Genomic DNA, 18850 nt, shown 5'->3' on the forward strand with positions numbered 1-18850 from the left:
TCTGGAGATTAAGTTCTGTCAGTTCAGACTTTTTTTCTTGTTCTCTTCTTAAGATGGCATCTGAGATTGTTGGGGTGGGTGATGTACAGAACACTCAGCTATAGTTAAGGGAGGAGCATCTGGCCCACCGCCATCTCTAGGAATCCACTAAAATGCACCTGACACCCCCTTGGTCAACTGTTCCTCTTACTGCTGCATCCTCCAAGCTCTCTGTGGAACCACCATGGTCCCATGCCCTTTATTCCAACCCTTTATTTTTTTTTTAATGTTTATTTATTTATTTTGAGAGATGGGGGCAGAGACAGAGGGAGTGAGATAATCCCAAACAGGTTCCACACTGTCAGCACGATGCAGGGCTCAATCCCACGAACCGTGAGATCATGCTCTGAGCCAAAATCAAGAGTCAGACACTCAACCGACTGAGCCACCCAGGCACCCCTGTCCCAACCCTTTAGATCCACTGGGGATGCTGAACCTCTCAGTCATTTCTATTCTCTTCTCTGGAGGCTCAGGAATTTCAGGATTCTCTCTTGGGTCTCTCAGGTTAGAATAATCTTTGTTGGATGTGTTATTATTGTTTCATTCTGATAATATTTTTACACTAAGACTATGGCACCAAGCTGCCGTGGAGGGATTCAATACAAACCCTCTGGATTGCCTTCAAGGGCTAAGGGAAGATGGTTTAGGCATTTTTTATCATCAGTTCCTCCCAAACATATCTGGAGTTCCCAGTGACGTCACAACCATATCAACACCCATCCCCTTGAACTTAACGAAGGGTAGGGAGTCCAGCAGGGCTCAGTATTAGGAATCTGAATCCAATCTTTCTCTTCCCTTTCTGAAGTTTCTCCTTCCTTAGCATGATAAAACTTTGTGAGTTAAGTTCATTTTGTCCTCTATTCTCTTTTTCAATTTTCTGTTTACAGTGTTAACTTTACATTAGGCTGTATGAGACACATGATGATTAGAATTCTAAAATGTGTATCTATTGCAAACCAGAAGCCGTGACTTTTAAAGACTACTGTCTTTGTTATAAATTTCAAAAAGCTCATTATGGAACTCAAAATCAAAAGAGTTTTGATACTATATACATCCTTTAGTGCTTTCCACTTAACAAGTAAACCCTGAAACATAAAATTTACTGATTCACCATGGAGAAGAAAGTTGTAGGTAACTGAAAATTATGGGACAAATTCTTAATTAATTTCTTCAGAGTTTTACCACTTCAAACATTTTTTTCCAAACAACAATGTATTGGTAGCTGTTCCTTAATCCATAAATTTTCCATGTTGGGAAAATTGGCAATTAATCTGTGATTGAAAATAACACTGGTAGTGGGAATAGAACCCAAACTGGACCATCAGTTTTTTAATCAGATTTAGTATTTTATTCTGGAAAAATCATCTGACAATACTGAAGCTGAATTAGTGTACACCTAGAATTTAGTAAACTTAATTTAAAAAAATCAGAATTCTTTTAAGATTAAATAGCATTAAAAAGACTGGACAAGGGAGGTGGAGGGAAATGGGCCCACATAGCCTATGTGTGTGTTAGAGGTGGAGGACACATCAGGGACATCATGAAAAATGCTCAATGAGCCAAACAGAATGAATTGGTGTGTAATGATTATTCACAGTGTCAATGTATGCAACTGAAAATCTCACCAGTTTTCAAATGCTAGAGATTTCATGACCAGTGGCTGGATAAAGAACAAACAGTAGCCTCCTAACATTCAAACTCTCTCATGTTCCCCAGAGGCAAAATGACATGCTAAATGTAAACTTAGATATTTGTTCATTTACTTACGTGTGGAATATTCCTTCCTCTTAGCTTTTTTCCCCACTATGGTTTTTTTTTTTTTATTTTGTTTTGTTTGTGGAGATGAAAACTGGCAATATGTAAGATTACTGAAGTATAATGATAGATTTTTGAGCACAGAAATGAGACCATTTAAAATATTTCCCTGCATATTTTTTGTTTTTTTGGGATGGACAAGAATATGTCATATAAAATTGGAAACTCAGATTTTACTAGCAGTGAATAGTGTCGTTTAGATGGAATGTCAACTTCAAACAATGAGAAATTCATGTATGGGCTCTTTGAATTAAACTCAGTGGCTTGAGCTGAATTTAGAGTAATGCCAAATAAATGGTTTTGTGAAAACTGAGGAATTGCCTTTCCTATTTTCTACATTAAAATATCCTGTACCTTTTGCTTTTTCCCTTCAGACTATGCCAAATTTATCATTTAGCTATCTATATGATATCAACTTATTCTGGAATATATTTTGCTCCCAAAGTTTACTCTGTTGAAATTTTTTGGCAAGTTAACTTTCAAAATAAAGCTTGCCCTAAGACCTTTAAAAGCAAAAGTGGGCATCTATGTGGATAAAGTATTAAGTACATTACTATCATGTAAAATTTCATAGTTAATGATTATTTCATTTGAAATGAGATGACATGGTCTTCACATCTGAGGCAAGACCTCAGATGCAACCATAATTAAAATTCTATTTTCTCATAGATACATCTTTCAATATGTGAGTATGTCATTTAGAAAAATATCTGCTTATATTTACTAGGATTATTAAATTCTTCCTTTTATACAATATAAGTTGAAAATTCTTCCTTTTATAACAATATAGGTTGAAAATTTTCTCAAATATTTCTGTTCCAAATTTTCTGGATTTTATAAATCATTTCCAGAAGTCTCAGGTATTTTGTTGCAGCTGTCTTTTGAATCATTTCTTAATGCTTTTTGAATTTTTTTAAACGTTTATTCATTTGTTGATAAAGACAGACTGAGCGTGAGCGGGGGGGGGGGGGGGCAGAGAGAGAAGGAGACAAAATACGAAGCAAGCTCCAGGCTCTGAACTGACAGCACAGAGCCCCATGCGGGACTCGAACTCACGGACATGAGATCATGACTTGAGCTGAAGTCGGATGCTTAACCGACTGAGCCACCCAGGCACCCCTAATGCTTTTTGAAGTAAATATCCATTATGATAAGCTTCAGAATCTCATGTGACCAGTTGTATCATAAAATTTATTTTCTCTCAGTTTATCCCACAGATGGAGTTAAAATTGTTATATGAACTCATATTTACATTAGATTTGAGAAACTTCTGCCTTGTATTCTAACCATTAAAAAATAACTTCTGCTAATTATATATTTTTTCAGTTTGGTTCTAGTTTAAATGAGCGATTTTAAAAGTTGAAAGAAAAGTAGGTTTTTAAAATGTTGTATAAGTTTCAGATAATACCTCTTCATTACATATTGGTTACATCTCAAATAGTTGATATAATTGTCATTTGGACAACATAGAGTTGTCTGCCTTGGGAAAGTCACTCAACTCCCCAAAAAATCTTGCCCTGTCTTAGCTCTGGTCTTTGCACGTGCGGCTCTGACCATGTGGAACAGTCTTTCCTTCCTCTTTTGCCAGAATATACTAATTCTGCTCAACTTCCTCTTCAGAGCCTCCCCTGACCATCCCCATACTGGTTCAGCTGCCTTATGCAATGCTTCACTGATTAACTGCTTATCACACATCACATCCCCCACATTACAAACATTCCTCTACAAACTGTAAGAGGCAAGGCCCTCATTTTATCAGCTTATGTGCCAGTTGGGGGCAAAAACAAAACTAAGCAAGTAATTATTTAGTACGTACAAAATATACTCAACATTCTGTTCTTCATCTTTTGTTTGTTTGTTTCATGTCTCTTATAATCTTCCCCTTTGCAGGACATGGAAGTCTTCCTCAACTACTTTTAATTTGACAATTATATGGCATTTTATTGTACAGGTTTCCCATGGTTTTAAAACCAACTTCCTATTGAAGGGATTTTAGGTTCTTTTCAATCTTAAACTATTACCAAAGAGGATGCAATGACTATTACATAATTCACTCCATAGTTGTACAGGTTCTGGTGGGTAAATTCCCAGAAGTGAATTTGTTAGGTCTAAGGGTATATGTATTTAAAACTTTGTAGCTGTTATTCAATTGTTTTCCAGAAGGGTGCATCAATTTACACTCCCACAATAATACATGAGTTACTCATCACCCATGTTAATACCAAGAGAATGTATAATCTAAGTTTTGAATTTTTGCCAATCTAAGAGGTGAACAGTGGTATCTCAGTGTAGTTTTTATTTACATTTTTCTTATCTTTAGTGAGTGGTGGAGAGGTGTTCTTCTTAACATTGAAGAGGCATTTTCCTTTTCTATATGATCAATTCACATCTTTTGGTCATTTTGGGGGGGTCATTTTTATATTATTGATCTCTAGATATTTTTATACTAGGAGGATTAACTAATCTCTTGTAACATGAGTTACAAATAAATATTTTTAAATAGATTGTTGTTTGATAGAACTTTCTCTTATGATTCATTAGTCTGTGGAGATGATGTTATGACTTTTTCTTTAGCATTATAAATATAGCAAATTTATATTAATTGACTTGTTAACACAGCACCACATTTTTTTTCATTCTGAAATTTTGTGATACAGTAATATTTTATAGAAATATTCTATATTTCTAGAAATACAGAATATTCTATATTTCAATGAAGTAGAAATACTTCATTGCTCTTTTTTTTAGTATGATTTATTTTTCTATATAGCATTAGAACCATCGTGGCATATACCCAATTAAAAAAAAATCGTCAGGGTGCCTGAGTCACCTCTGACTCTTGATTTTGGCTTAGGTCATGACCCCAAGGTCATGGCATTGAGCCCCACATGGAGCTCTGTATTGAGCTTGGAGCCTGTTTAAGATTCTCTCTCTCTCTGCCCCGCTCGCACTCTCTTTCTCTAAAACAAAAAAATAAACATGAAAATAAATCCTTCATATTTTTTGCTGGGATCATACTAAATTTGAACATTAATTTGAGGAGAATTAGTTTTTTTCTTCATGTTGAATATTATTCAAATATTTTTATTGTTGTTCAGGTTCAGGAGAGTTTTAAATTTTTCTTTATGTAGGTCTAGAACATTTCTTGGTAATAGATTTATTTGTTGTAATTTCATTTTTTAGATATTTATTTTTCATATTAACTTTTTGCCAGACTTCCATATTAAATAAGGTTTTTTGTCCATACCAGATACAAAATCGTAGAGTTTGAAAGGAGTGATAATTTACTTTCTCTTTTCCAATTTTTATAACTGAAAAATCTTAGTGTTAGTTGAAAGCATGTTTAGTGTTCTCCATTAAATGCAAGTTTGACTTTTAGTATTACAAAGATATTCTAATACGTATTATAATCATTGTAATACATATCTTCTTGTTACTATTTTGTTTCTTTAGATTTTCTTTCAATTAACTATAGTTGCAGAAGGTTGCAAATATCTCTACAGGGTCTATAGAGATGGTCCAATGATTGTCTTTTTAGCTTTATTACTATAATAAATTGCATATTATTAAATTTGCTAACATGAAGCCATTTTTGCATTCCTTAAATAAACTCTACTGTTCATAACATACTATTATTTTAATGTGCTATTTGAATCTCTATGATTTTAGTATTAAATATTCTTAAATCAGATTGGCTTCTGCTTTTATGTGTGCAGTTCTAATCTGGTTTGATATTAATGTTATATTTGTTCCCCCCCCAAAAGTGGAAATCTCTTTCATCCTCCCTTCCTTCCTTCCTTCCTTCCTTCCTTCCTTCCTTCCTTCTTCTTTCTTTCTTTTCTTTCTTTCTTTTTTTTTCTTTCTTTCTTTCTTTCTTTCTTTCTTTCTTTCTTGGTATTAATTTTGGTTTTTATGCTTTTGAATAGTTTAAATAATCTTAGAATTATCTACTCTGAGTAGTGTGGCAAAATTTCCTCATGAGATCACTTTCTCTTAGGAATTTTAGGTGTTTGAGATGTTTATTTCTTCTATTAAAATCTGTAGATTTAGATATTTTTTCTTTTCTGGAATTACTTTGGATAAATAAATTGTCTTGGAAAATTATCCATTTTAATATAGGTTTTAAAACTAATTTTAGCAATCTGTCTCTTATGATGCACTTACTTTTCCCACTTTGTGATTATTCCTTCCCATAATGTTTTTATAGCTACACTTGTCTTGTGTTTACTCAGTTCATTGATGTCTCGCACCCTCACCAAAATTGATCTTTTATTTATGTATCATTGTAACTTATGTTTTCTAACCATTAATTCCATATTTTATCTTTATTAATTTTACATTACAGCTTTATTTCAGTTTATTTTCTTGTTCTCTATGATTTTTTTAGTATTATTATTGACTTATTTGCTTCATTTAAAAATGTTTCTATTGATCTGAATTTGAAGCTATGAATTTTTCTCTATGCATTATTCTATCAATATCCAAAAGATATTGATCTATAGTGTTTTCATTATTTTTTAAAGAAATTCTACCATTTCAATTTGATCATAAAAATAACTTGAGATAAATTTTATTTTAATTTCCCAAGTAATTGAGTCTTCTGGTTTTTTGAATTTCTTATTAATTGCTATTTTTATTGGATTGTAACCAGAAGATATAGTCAGCAATATAACCACTTTGGAAATACTACATTTTGCGTAGTTAATTTTAGTCAATATTTTATAAGCACTTCTTAGAAAGCTATAATCTTTATTTCAGAGCAAAGCATTAAATATTTATAGATAAGATTTACCTCTTCATTGATATTTTGTTTACTTGGTCTGTCATAGACTCAAAGAGGTCAATAAAATGTTACTGAAACCACAAGATATTTCTATTTCTGTAATGTTGCTGTCCTGTTGTATGATGTCTAGAAATTCATAACTGTTTTGTCTTTATTGTGAATATTTTAATTCATAAGCATTATAAAATGTCCTTTTCCAAAACATTTAACTCTTTTGGTCTGAATTTCATCTTGTCTAATATAAAGATTGCATCCACCCTTGCTTCATTTGTGCATTTTCTATTTATACCTGTGCTCATCCTTTTACTCTATTTTTTTCTGAATCACTCATTTTAATTGATTCTCTTTGATTTATGGTACAATCTTTGTATGATACAATCTGATAACGTTGCCTTTCAGTACTTAAATCAAACCCATTGACTTTCATTGCCTTGATGGCTATGTCTAGTCTTAATTCAATGCCACTTAATGTCATATTTTCTGTTTCTAGATTTTTTTAATGTTTATTTATTTAAAGAGAGAGAGAGTGGAGGTGAAGAGGGGTGAAGAGAGAGGGAGAGAGAGAATCCCAAGCAGGCACCATGCTGTTAGCACAGAGCCCCATGCTGGGCATGAACTCATAAACCATGAAATTGACCTAAGCTGAAATCAAGAGTCAGATGCTTAACCAACTGAGCCATCCAAGCACCCCTGTTTCTAGATCTTTTTAGTCTTTCAACATGATATATGTTTTCCTTTTTGGTTCTTTATTTTTCAGCTAATACTTCTGATATTTCAGATTTTAATTTAAAATTCTAATCTTTCTTGTTTTCTTCTATTAGTTATCTTCCATGAACAATGAAAGATTTAGCAGATGTCCTTTTCCTTCTGCCCAAACACTCATCACCCCATGACTTAGTCAATTTTTACTTTCTTGGTGTTTAATGTGTGTTCTTAGATCTAATTATACTTCTATTACTTCATTTATCAAGTTTAAATATGGATGATCAGTGAAATTTATTTTCCCTCATTTTGCCAGTTGTCCATTTTCACATTGTCATATAGCATTCTCTTTCATTATGTTCTGTCACCTTCATCCCCACATTTGTTTAATCTTAGTCCTATAATTAAATACACTCAATAACCACCACATATCTTTTTGTCATAATGCCCTCAGGCATCTCTTGGCTGACTAAATTCACCTTCAGGTAGATTTTCATGAAGAATTCACGGGGAAAATATTAGCTGATCTCTTGCTTAATCAACGTCAGTAATCTTTATACAATTTGGCTTATCCACACATAATATTCATGCATTACATTTTCTTTCTATTTGGAGGATATTATATAGATATTTCTACATTATTTTCTTCATTGAAGTGTGGCATTTGATGAATTTGAAACAAATCTAATATTTTTTCCTTTATTCTGTCTTACCACTTTTGCCTGAAATCTCAGTATTTTTCTTCACCCCCCAAATTCAGTAACTAATAAAGTTTAAATAAAATTGACCAATCTTGAATAATTCTCCCCAATTCAATGTTGCATTTTTTCAGTATGGTTGATTCAATGCATTTTTTAATTTAATATAGTTGTCTTGAATTATAACTTTTTAAAAAGTTTTTTCTTTTTTTTATTGCTTTTTGTCTTCAGAAATTTACTTTGGTTATGATAGAGATCATTTGCTAATTACATTTATTACTTTCTTTCTTGGCTATTTCAAATTTTTCTTATTTTCTTTTTTGTTTTGTTCATTTTCTCTCACAGCTTTCCTCTGACACTTGCTGTCTTTTCCTTAGTTTCCTAACTTCCTTGCATTCTTTCCTTTTTTTTTTCAAAATTTCTTTTACATGTTTTTTTTTTTTTTGAATTTTTCTTGATTTCTGCAAGCTATGCCTCCTATTGTCAAGCTATATCAATCCTATTCTTGCATTTCTACTTGGTAGCTTTCCATCATATGGAAAATTTCCTCATTCAGTTTCTATTGTTTTATTAATTTACTCACTTGCTTTACATTTTCATCAGCTTTCTGGCAACCTTTTCCTGGTGCATGTTTTATATCTGTGGGTAGATTTTTCTCCTTTTACATTTTTCATGTAAAATCTTTGTGACAGTGCAATATGCAGTTCCTTTTCACACTGCTCATCAGTGAATGAGTTGAATTTTCCTGGGTCAGCAATCTGGGGAGATGACTAAACCGGAGGTTAGGTCAGGCGACAGGATAGCCTTTCAGGTATCTTCTTCTCTGACTACTTCCAACTATTAGAGCTCCTCTTGTTTCTTTATATATAAATGCTCTCTCTTCTTTTCTTTTTTAGTATAGCAGCTATTCTGAAAATAATCCTGCTCACCCCTGTACTTTACCTATGGTTTTACGAAGGGTGTAGCTTTTGAAATTAAAATAAGAAAACCTTGCCTCCACTTCAGAAAATAGGTTTTTACTGGAGTTTCCTCAGGTACTATATCACTTCGGCTTTCACTGCTCTGCCCTGATTCTTTTCTTTCATTGCTCCTACACAGCTTCTACCCATGTAAGCATTTTCAGGAAGAAAACCTGTGGTGTTCAGGTGAGGTGGGGAGAGGTGTTTGATAGGTTTTGAGAATGAATTATTTGAAATGAGAAAAGAAATATTATATATAAGGTTTGAAAGTTATGCTTGGGCTAATAGACTGTGAATTTTTCCCTTCAACTAAAGGGAAGCCATATGATATTTTTAAGTGGTAGGATAAAAGCATTAGTTATCTTACATAATTAATCTTTGTTGACTAATTCTACATAAGTATATGTTATATATACATAGAAAAATATATGTATGTATATACAAAATTATGTATATACATGATTTTTAAAATTAAAAAATTTTGAACTAATGAATATGGATTAAAATGATAATTATAGTTTTTCTCTGATGCAATAACAATACATGCTCTTTAGAAAATTCTGGAAAACAGAGGTACAAATAAATCAGAAATTAAAAAATTTAAAATTTTGACCAGAATTACAAATGAATGCATACGTTATATTTTTTTATTGTTGTTGTTTTTAATATATGATTATTCTAAAATTGGAGTAATATTCTAAATATTGTGATCTCCACTTTATTCTTTTTGCATACATATTCTTTTAAATAAGATCTTTATAATGGATTCAATAGTATTCCATTGTATGAAAGTAGTATAATTCATGTTATTAACTCTCTATTCTGAGATAGGTGTTTTGACCCTGTAAATAGTATTGTACTCATTGTACGAGCGCATAAATTTTAGCATACTTCAAGTAGTACGATCTAAATAGTACTTTTAATGGTTTGGAAAGAACAAAAGTCCTGGGACAGGAAATTCTACATATTTGTCCCATATATTCTCAAACTGTACTCTATAAAGGTTTTATTACTTACTATTCTCATGATTAGACAAACTACTAATTTCTTTTTCTTTGAATCCTTGGTGAAAATAGGATTCGTACTTTTTGACTGACTTGCCAGTTTGGTATATGGAGTTTGTAGAATATATGTAGAATAAAAAAAATTATTAATGTTTATTTACTTTTGAGAGAGAGGGACAGAGACAGAGAGCATGAGCATAAGCAGGGGAGGGGGCAGAGAGAAAGGGAGACAGAATCTGAAGCAGGCTTCAGGCTCCAGGCTCCAAGCTGTCAGTCAACACAGAGCCCGATGTAGGGCTTGAACTCATGAACAGGGAGATCATGACCTGAGCCTAAGTCAGATGCTTAACCAACTGAACCACCCAAGCATCCCTCATATGGTCTCATCTTAATGTTATTTCACATTTTAAAAATTATTACAGAGATTAAGGGTTTTTTCCCCCTGAATTTGTGGTACATTTGCATTTCTGCTTTTATAATGCCCTGTTCATGCTCTATGGTTGGGTAGCTTTGGGCGCATTGCCCTTTTCTGCCAAAAAACCAAAAACAAAAACAAAAAACTTGATGAAAACTCATACATGGCAAGTAGCAGCCTTTTCCACATCATTGGTTTGCCTTTTAATTTTATTTGTCATTTCAGTATAGAATTTTAAGTGTTTATAAACATATTGATATTTCCTTCTATATTTTCTTTTGTTTTTAAAGTCAAAAAGAAATTTTTCTTTTGAAAACTATAAAAATGTGGATATCTTTTATTCATCCTTGCATTTTTTTGAAATGTGACAATTATCACTTCTTTTATTTTATATTTATTTACTTATTTATTTATTTTTAAATATAATTTATTAAGTTAGCTAACATACAGTATATACAGTGTGCTCTTGGCTTAGGGAGTAGATTCCCATGATTCAATGCTTACATACGACACCCAGTGCTCATGCCAACAAGTGCCCTACTCAATGCCCATCACCCATTTTCTCCTCTCTCCCTGCCGCCAATCAACCCTTAGTTTTTTCTCTTATTTAAGAGTCTTTGATGGTTTGCCTTCCTCTCTGTTTGAACTTATTCTTTCCCCTTCCTTCCCCCATGGTCTTCTGTTAAGTTTCTCAAATTCCACATATGAGTGACAACATATGACATCTGTCTTTGACTGACTTATTTCACTTAGCATAATGCCCTCCAGTTCCATCCACATTGTTGCAAATGGCCAGACTTCATTTTTTTCTCATTGCCAGGTAACATTCCATTGTATATATAAACCACATCTTCTTTACCTATTCATCAGTTGATGGACATTTGGGCTCTTTCTATAATTTGGCTATTGTTGAAAGTGTTGCTATAAACATTGGGTCTTTTGTGGTTCCATTCAAATTTTAGGATTGTTTGTTCTAGTTCTGAGAAGAATGCTTGTGCAATTTTGATTGGGATTGCATTGAATGTGCAGATTGCTTTGGGTAGTATTGACATTTTAACAATGTTAGTTCTTCCAATCCATGAACATGGAATATTTTTCTATTTCTTTGTGCCTTCTTCAATTTCTTTCATGAGTTTTCTATAGTTTTCAGCATACAGATCTTTTACATCTTCAGTTAGATTTATTCCTAGGTATTTTATGGTTCTTGGTGCAATTGTAAATGGGATCGATTTCTTGATTTCTCTTTCTGTTGCTTCATTATTGGTGTATAGAACTACAAATGATTTCCGTACATTGATTTTTTTATCCAGCAACTTTGCTGAATTCATGTGTCAGTTCTAGCAGCTTTTTGGTGGAGTCTTTCAGGTTTTCCATTTAGAGCATCATGTCATCTGCGAAAAGTAAAGTTTGACTTCTTTGCCAATTTGGATGCTTTTATTTCATTTGTTGTCTGATTGCTGAGGCTAGGACTTCCAGCAATATGTTAAACAACAGTGGTAAGAGTGGACATCCCTGTCGTGTTCCTGATCTCAGGGGGCAAGCTCTCAGTTTTTCCCCATTGAGGATGATATTAGTTGTGGGCTTTTCATATATTGCTCTTATGATGTTTAAGCATGTTCCTTCTATCCTGACTTTCTTGAGGGTTTAATTAAGAAGGGATGCTGTATTTTGCCCAGTGCTTTTTTTGCATCTATTAACAGGATCATATGGCTCTTATCCTTTCTCCTAGTAATATGATGCATTGCACTGATTGATTCGCAAATATTGACCAGCTCTGCAGCCCAGGAATGAATCCCACTTGATCATGGTGAATAATTCTTTTAATATACAGTGGATTGCCTTATGCTAGTATCTTGTTGGGAATTTTTGCATCCATGTTCATCGGGGATATTGGCCTATAATTCTCCTTTTTAGTGGGATCTCTGTCTGGTTTGGGAACCAAAGTAATGCTGGCTTCATAGAATGAGTCTGGAAGTTGTCCTTCCATTTCTATTTTTTTAAACCGCTTGAGAAGGATAGGTATTAACTCTACTTTAAATGTCTGGTAGAATTCCCCTGGGAAGCCATCTGGTCCAGGACTCTTATTTGTTGGGAAATTTTTGATAATTGATTCAATTTCTTCACTGGTTATGGGTCTGTTCAAAATTTCTATGTCTTTCTGTTTGAGATTTGGTAGTGTGTGGGTGTCTAGGAATTTGTCTATTTCTTCCAGATTGTCCAGTTTGTTGGCATATAATTTTTCATAGTATTTTTAAATTTTTTTGTATTTCTGTGGTGTTGGTTGTGATCTCTCCTCTTTCATTCGTGATTTTATCTATTTGGGCTCTCTCTCTTTTCTTTTTGAGAAATCTGGCTAGGCGTTTATCAATTTTGTTTATTTTTTCAAAAAAAAAACAGCTCTTAGATTCATTGATCTGTCCTATTTTTTTTAGATTCTATATTATTTATTTCTGCTCTAATCTTTATTATATCTCTTCTTCTGCTGACTTTGGGCTTTCTTTGCTGTTCTGCTTCTAGTTCCTTTAGGTGTGTGGTTAGGTTTTGTTTTTGGGATTTTTCTTGTTTCTTGAGGTACGCCTGGATTACAGTGTATTTTCCTATTCAGACTGCCTTTGCTGCATCCCAAAGGGTTTGGACTGTCATGTTTTCATTTTCAGTTGCTTCCATATATTCTTCAATTTCTTCTTTAATTTCCTGGTTGACCCATTCATTCTTTAGTAGTATGTTATTTAACCTCCATGCATTTGGAGGCTTTCCAAATTTTTTTGTAGTTGATTTCAAAGTTTCATAGTGTTGTGATCTGAAAATATGCATGGTATGATCTCAATTCTTTTATATTTATTGAGGGCTTTTTTTTGACTCAATGTGTGATCTATCTTGGAGAATGTTCCATGTGCACTTGAGAAGAATGGGTGTTCTGCTGCTTTTGAATGAAAAGTTCTGAATATATCTGTCAAGTATTTCTGGTCCAGTGTATCATTCAGGGCCATTGTTTCTTCATTGATTTTCTGCCTAGATAATCTGTCCATTGTTGTAAGTGAAGTATTAAAATCCCTGAAATTACTGTATTCTTTTTTTTTTCAATATATGAAACTTATTGTCAAATTGGTTTCCATACAACACCCAGTGCTCATCCCAAAAGGTGCCCTCCTCAATACCCATCACCCATCCTCCCCTCCCTCCCACCCCCCATCAACCCTCAGTTTGTTCTCAGTTTTTAACAGTCTCTTATGCTTTGGCTCTCTCCCATTCTAACATCTTTTTGAAATTACTGTATTCTTATCAATAAGATTTGCTTATGTTTGTGATTACTTGATTTATATATTTGGGTATTTCAAGTTGGGGGGCCTAAACATTTATAATTGTTAGCTTTTCTTGATGGATAGACCCTGTAATTATGATATAATGCCCTTCTTCATCTCTTGTTATAGACTTTAGTTTAAAATCTAGTTTGTCTGATATAAGTATGGCTACTCCAGCTTTCTTTTGATTTCCAGTAGCATGATAGATGGTTCTCCATCCCCTCACTTTCAATCTGAAGGTGTCCTCAGGTCTAAAATGAGTCTCTTGTAAACTGCATATAGATGGATCATGTTTTTTTACCCATTCTGATACTGAATGTCTTTGGATTGGAGCATTTAGTCCATTTACATTCAGAGTTATTATTGAAAGATATGGATTTAGTGTCATTGTGTTATCTCTAGGTTTCATGCTTGTGGTGATGTCTCTGGTCCTTTGTAGTCCTTGCAGCATTCTACTCACAGAGTCCCTCTTAGGATCTCTTGTAGGGCTGGTTTAGTGCCCATGAACGCCTTCAGTTTTCATTTGTCTGGGAAAACTTATATCTTTTACTATTCTGAATGACACCCTTGCTGGTTAAAGGAATCTTGGTTGTACATCTTTTGTATTCAGCACATTGATTATTTCTTGCCACTCCCTTCTGGCCTACCAAGTTTCAGTAGACAGGTCTGCTACTACCCTTATGCATCTATCCTTGTAGGTTAAGGCTTGTTTGTCCCTAGCTGCTTTCAGAATTCTCTCTTAATCTTTGTATTTTGTCAGTTTCACTATGCTATGCCATGGTGAAGACCTATTCTTACTGAATATGAAGGCAGTTCTCTGTGCCTCCTGGATTTGGATGTCTGCTTCCTTCTCCAGATTAGGAATGTTCTCAGCTATAATTTATTCAAGGAAACCTTCTGCTCTTTTCTCTCTCTTATTCTTATGGAACTCCTATGATACAGATATTATTACATTTAACTGAATCACTTAGTTCTCTAATTCTCCCCGTGTGGTCCAGTATTTTCTTATCTCTCTTTCTCAGCTTCATCATTTTCCATAATTTTATCTTCTATTTCACCTATTCTCCTCTCTGCTTCCTCTATGCTTGCTGTAACTGGATCTAGTTTATTTTGCACCTCACTTACAACATTTCTTCATTCATCATGACTTATTTATTTGTTCCTTGATAGGAACAATTAAACATTGTAGTCTTATATTTCAAAATTTACTATATTCACTCACATATTTTCTGTAAACTTAAAAATATTTTGCCCAGTTCTAACAAAATGCCGTGGAATTTTTTATTTTGGCAGCATTAAAACTAAATATTTATTGGGGCACCTGTGGTTCAGTCAGTTAAGTGTCTGACTCAATCTAGGCTTAGGTCATGATCTCACCATTAATGAGACTGATCTCTACATCCGGCTCTGCATTGACAGTGAGGAGCCTGCTTGGGATTATCTCCCTCCCTCGCTCTCTACCCCTCCCCTGCTCACTTGCATGTGCTTGCAGCTTGCTCTTTTTCTCTCTCTCTGTCTCAAAATAAATAAACTTAAAAAAAAAAAACTAAAAATTTATTTAGGTAGAACAGATTATCAGAAATATTGAATTCATATTTCCCAAATTGTATACTTTTCTTTAAATTATTTTATAATTATTTTCCTCTACTATGCACACACAAATGCATGTATATGATTTTTCTAATTTCTTTATCTCACTAAAAAAAAAGCAGTCAATTTCCTTAGGAAATTATTCAAAAATTTTCAACAATTATATCGGTTATTTTTACACCATTTTTCTTTAGGGAGCTTGTTGTGAAAAATATATTATTGTATTAATTGTTTTTTTCTTTTTGAGCTTTTACTTTTGTTTCAAAATCTAAAAAAAATTTAAAAACTCAACATTTTTTGTTCATTTTATTTTAAACAATAAAATATCATTAAATATAGATTTTCAGATGGCTTAACTTTACAAAAATTATACAGTTATATGAATAAATTGATTTTATCCTTTTCTTGATAAGGTTATAAATATTAATTGCCTTATGATATCATATAACATATATATGCCTGTGTATTTGATGAATCACAACACAAATGACTTTCATATATAGGGCCCAGATTCCTATATTAATTGCAGTTATTTTTGTAGAGCAAAGTATCTAATGTTGTTATTTATGTTTTAGGTTAGTGGGATGGTTTGGCCATGAAATCAGCACCAGATTTAAGATGGATAACAGTAAGTGTATTCAGTTTCACTTCACAAGTCATTTTATTTTACCTTTATTTCAATTTTCATCTGTCTTTGTATGGCATGTAATATACATGCCTCATGGAGAGTGCACTTTGAAAATGCCACTGAGAATTCTTAAAATAAGAAATGACATTTCCAGAGTGTAAGACTAAGTGTTTGTAGATTTTAGCATCATTTCGAGTCTATCCCTCTGTAGGGAAGTAAGTGGAAATGAGCTGTAATGTATAGGATTCATATCTCATCAATATTGAGTACCCAGAACATCAGGAAGTGAGGGCAGGAAAGAATTTTTGGCTTGTAGTCAGGCCCAGAGAGACTTGGATGTCAATTCTACTTTGCTGCTTAATAATTTTGTGATGCTGCACAAATTATAACTTCTTGGGATTTTTTTGTTTTTTGTTTTATTTTCCTTCTTGCATATCTAATGTGAATAATAATATCCAATTCAGGGGTTGGTTTGAGGGTAAGACAAGTTCAAAGCTGTAAACCAAGCAGCACATAGCAGTGCTATTTAATAAATGTTCACTTTATGTCTCTCTTTTTCCAATTTTTCTTCCTTCTGTGGCTTTTGCCACACACGAAACAATGGCAGTTGAACCCCAGCAGGTAGAAATGGAATTTCAACACGTGCAGGGTTCTCCCAAACTGCCCTGCTTCTTTTTCCTGAGTGACTCCCATCTTCAATCATGTGGGATACAGAAAGCTTCATAAGTGTTTTGAGAGTCTTCAGTTCAACTTGATCCTTCAGACTACTACTAACCTGAGTTACTATTTTAAATATATTCATATTTGCAAAAACCAAGATGCACAAGATCAAGATGGGCTCTTCCAGTCAAATCAAGAAACCTGCATTTTATCTTGGCTGCTGGAATAGTTAGCTCTGTTATGCCTGTTGCCTACACTCTTTGTGTTGGCTTTTCTTATCTGTAAATGGGAGAATTGGACTAGATCGAAAGTGGGGAAAGTTTCTCTGTGAAGGGCCAGAGAGGAGACATTTTAAGTTTTGGGGGCTATACTGTCTCTGTGGCAAATGTTCAGTTCTGCCATTGTAGTGCTAAAGCAGTCATAGACATACATAAATGAATGAATGTGGCTACATGTTCCAATGAAACTTTATTTACAAAAACAAGTCAAGGGCCACATTTGGTCCTCAGTACATAGCTTGCTGAGCCCTGGATTAGATGCATCTCTAAAGATCTAGAATATTCTAATGCTCTTTTAGTCAGTTTTAGCTTTAATTTGATCTCCAATGAGCAGTCTTAACGCTATTGGACTTAACTTGCTACTATTCAATCTAATTGATTCTAATTAGGATAATACCTGCTATTAAATTACCTTTTAAATGTATCATACTTAGGCAGATCATTTTTTTAAAAGCCTTTTTATTATTATTATTTTTTCCCTAGGAGAAGCCACTTGACCTAATAATACTAGTGCTAGAAGTCACCTTCATAGGTCATTTAATTTATATTCCTGCCTTTGGATGACATTACAATTACAAACTATTAAAATTTTGATTTTTTTTCTCTCACTGATATGGTTTCATAGTAGAAAAGCAAAGCATGGGGCAGGTTAAGGAATGCTGGCTTGGGAGTGTGGAAGGACAGAGAATGAGGTACAGAAAATCTTCTTTAAGAGGTCATTTTTATATCTCTAAGGGCTCTAGTATTTGGTAGGCTGCTAAGAAAGTGGGGCAGGGGAGAGAGACATTGCAAGTGAAGGGGAACTATGCCAGTATTCTAGGTCCACAGAATTTCTCTTAAATATCTCAGAAATCTTAGAAATAAAAGTTTTTAAATCTTATTCTTCTCTCTACTATAGTGTCATAAAAAATCCATGAAGGACACTTTTCAAGGTACATTCTATAAAAATGACATGATGTTAATTTTTCAGAACTGCAATTAATCCCTGGGGTTAGTGGATTTCGAATTTCAAATCCTCCCATTTTGTTGGTCTGTTCCTTACATGCTAGTTTAGAGGTAAGTGAACTATGCTTTACCCTTCTCATATCTTCACCTTTTTCTTTACCTGTGACATGTTGTAGGACCTTCTCTGCTAAAGAGCAAGATTAATGTTCATTATGTATAAACAATGGTCAAAAGCTGGTATTCTCCTTTAGGACAATGACTCTGTGCTAATTGACATCTCTTATCTAGGTGTCCAGCCCCAGCACTGTGCTTGGCACATAATAAATGTTGTTGGCACTTAATAAATGTTAACTGGAACTGATTTGGGGATACATATTTTTAGTTCCTCTTAGAATTTGTGTGACCTTAAAGAAGTTGCTTAATCTTCTCTTGGTGTCTCTGTGACAAAATAAGCATGCAATATTTAGTTCTTGATTATTTCACTCATTCAACATTTACTTATTAGGAAAGTATTATGTGCCAGATATTGTTGTGATTACTGGAGACTCTGTTTCTTCTGGTTCTGTGAGTCAACGAACTCACCAAGTGCCATATGATAGAACTATAGGAAGACATACTTTAAGGAAAAAAATACAAATAATCAGAGTAAACCAAAGAATGAGAAAGGCTGTCTCATAAGTTAAATGGATTTCTTTTTTTTTTACTGGAGTGTCTATTCCATCATATTCTTGTATAATCTCTCTACTGTTAGTGGCTCAATATATATTTTTTAGTAAATGAATGTTTTTAGTTAAAATAACATTAGTTTCACCCTAAATAATAATATCCAAAGAATCAATTTGGTTTCCAATATTTATATCTACCTTTCCATCTATTTATATAGATATATAGATACCTACTTTGTCCTTTTATATCTATATTATATTCATATCCATATCAATATAGCTTAATTATTTGATATTAATTAATTTCAGAATGAGACTAACTTGGGACACCTGGGTGGTTCAGTTGATTAAGCATCTGACTTCGGCT

The 18850-nt window shown here is 33.4% G+C and overlaps 1 protein-coding gene across 1 annotated transcript in view; it reads left to right on the forward strand.

The window, feature by feature from the left end:
• Positions 1-18850, forward strand: part of KYNU (kynureninase) — a 110576-nt gene that overhangs the window by 83772 nt on the left and 7954 nt on the right. The window contains 2 exon segments of the mRNA XM_030326644.1: positions 15883-15935; positions 17844-17929. Of these exon segments, the coding sequence (XP_030182504.1) occupies positions 15883-15935; positions 17844-17929 (139 nt within the window).

This window comes from Lynx canadensis, chromosome C1 (assembly GCF_007474595.2).
Source record: "Lynx canadensis isolate LIC74 chromosome C1, mLynCan4.pri.v2, whole genome shotgun sequence".
Lineage (NCBI taxonomy): Eukaryota > Metazoa > Chordata > Mammalia > Carnivora > Felidae > Lynx > Lynx canadensis.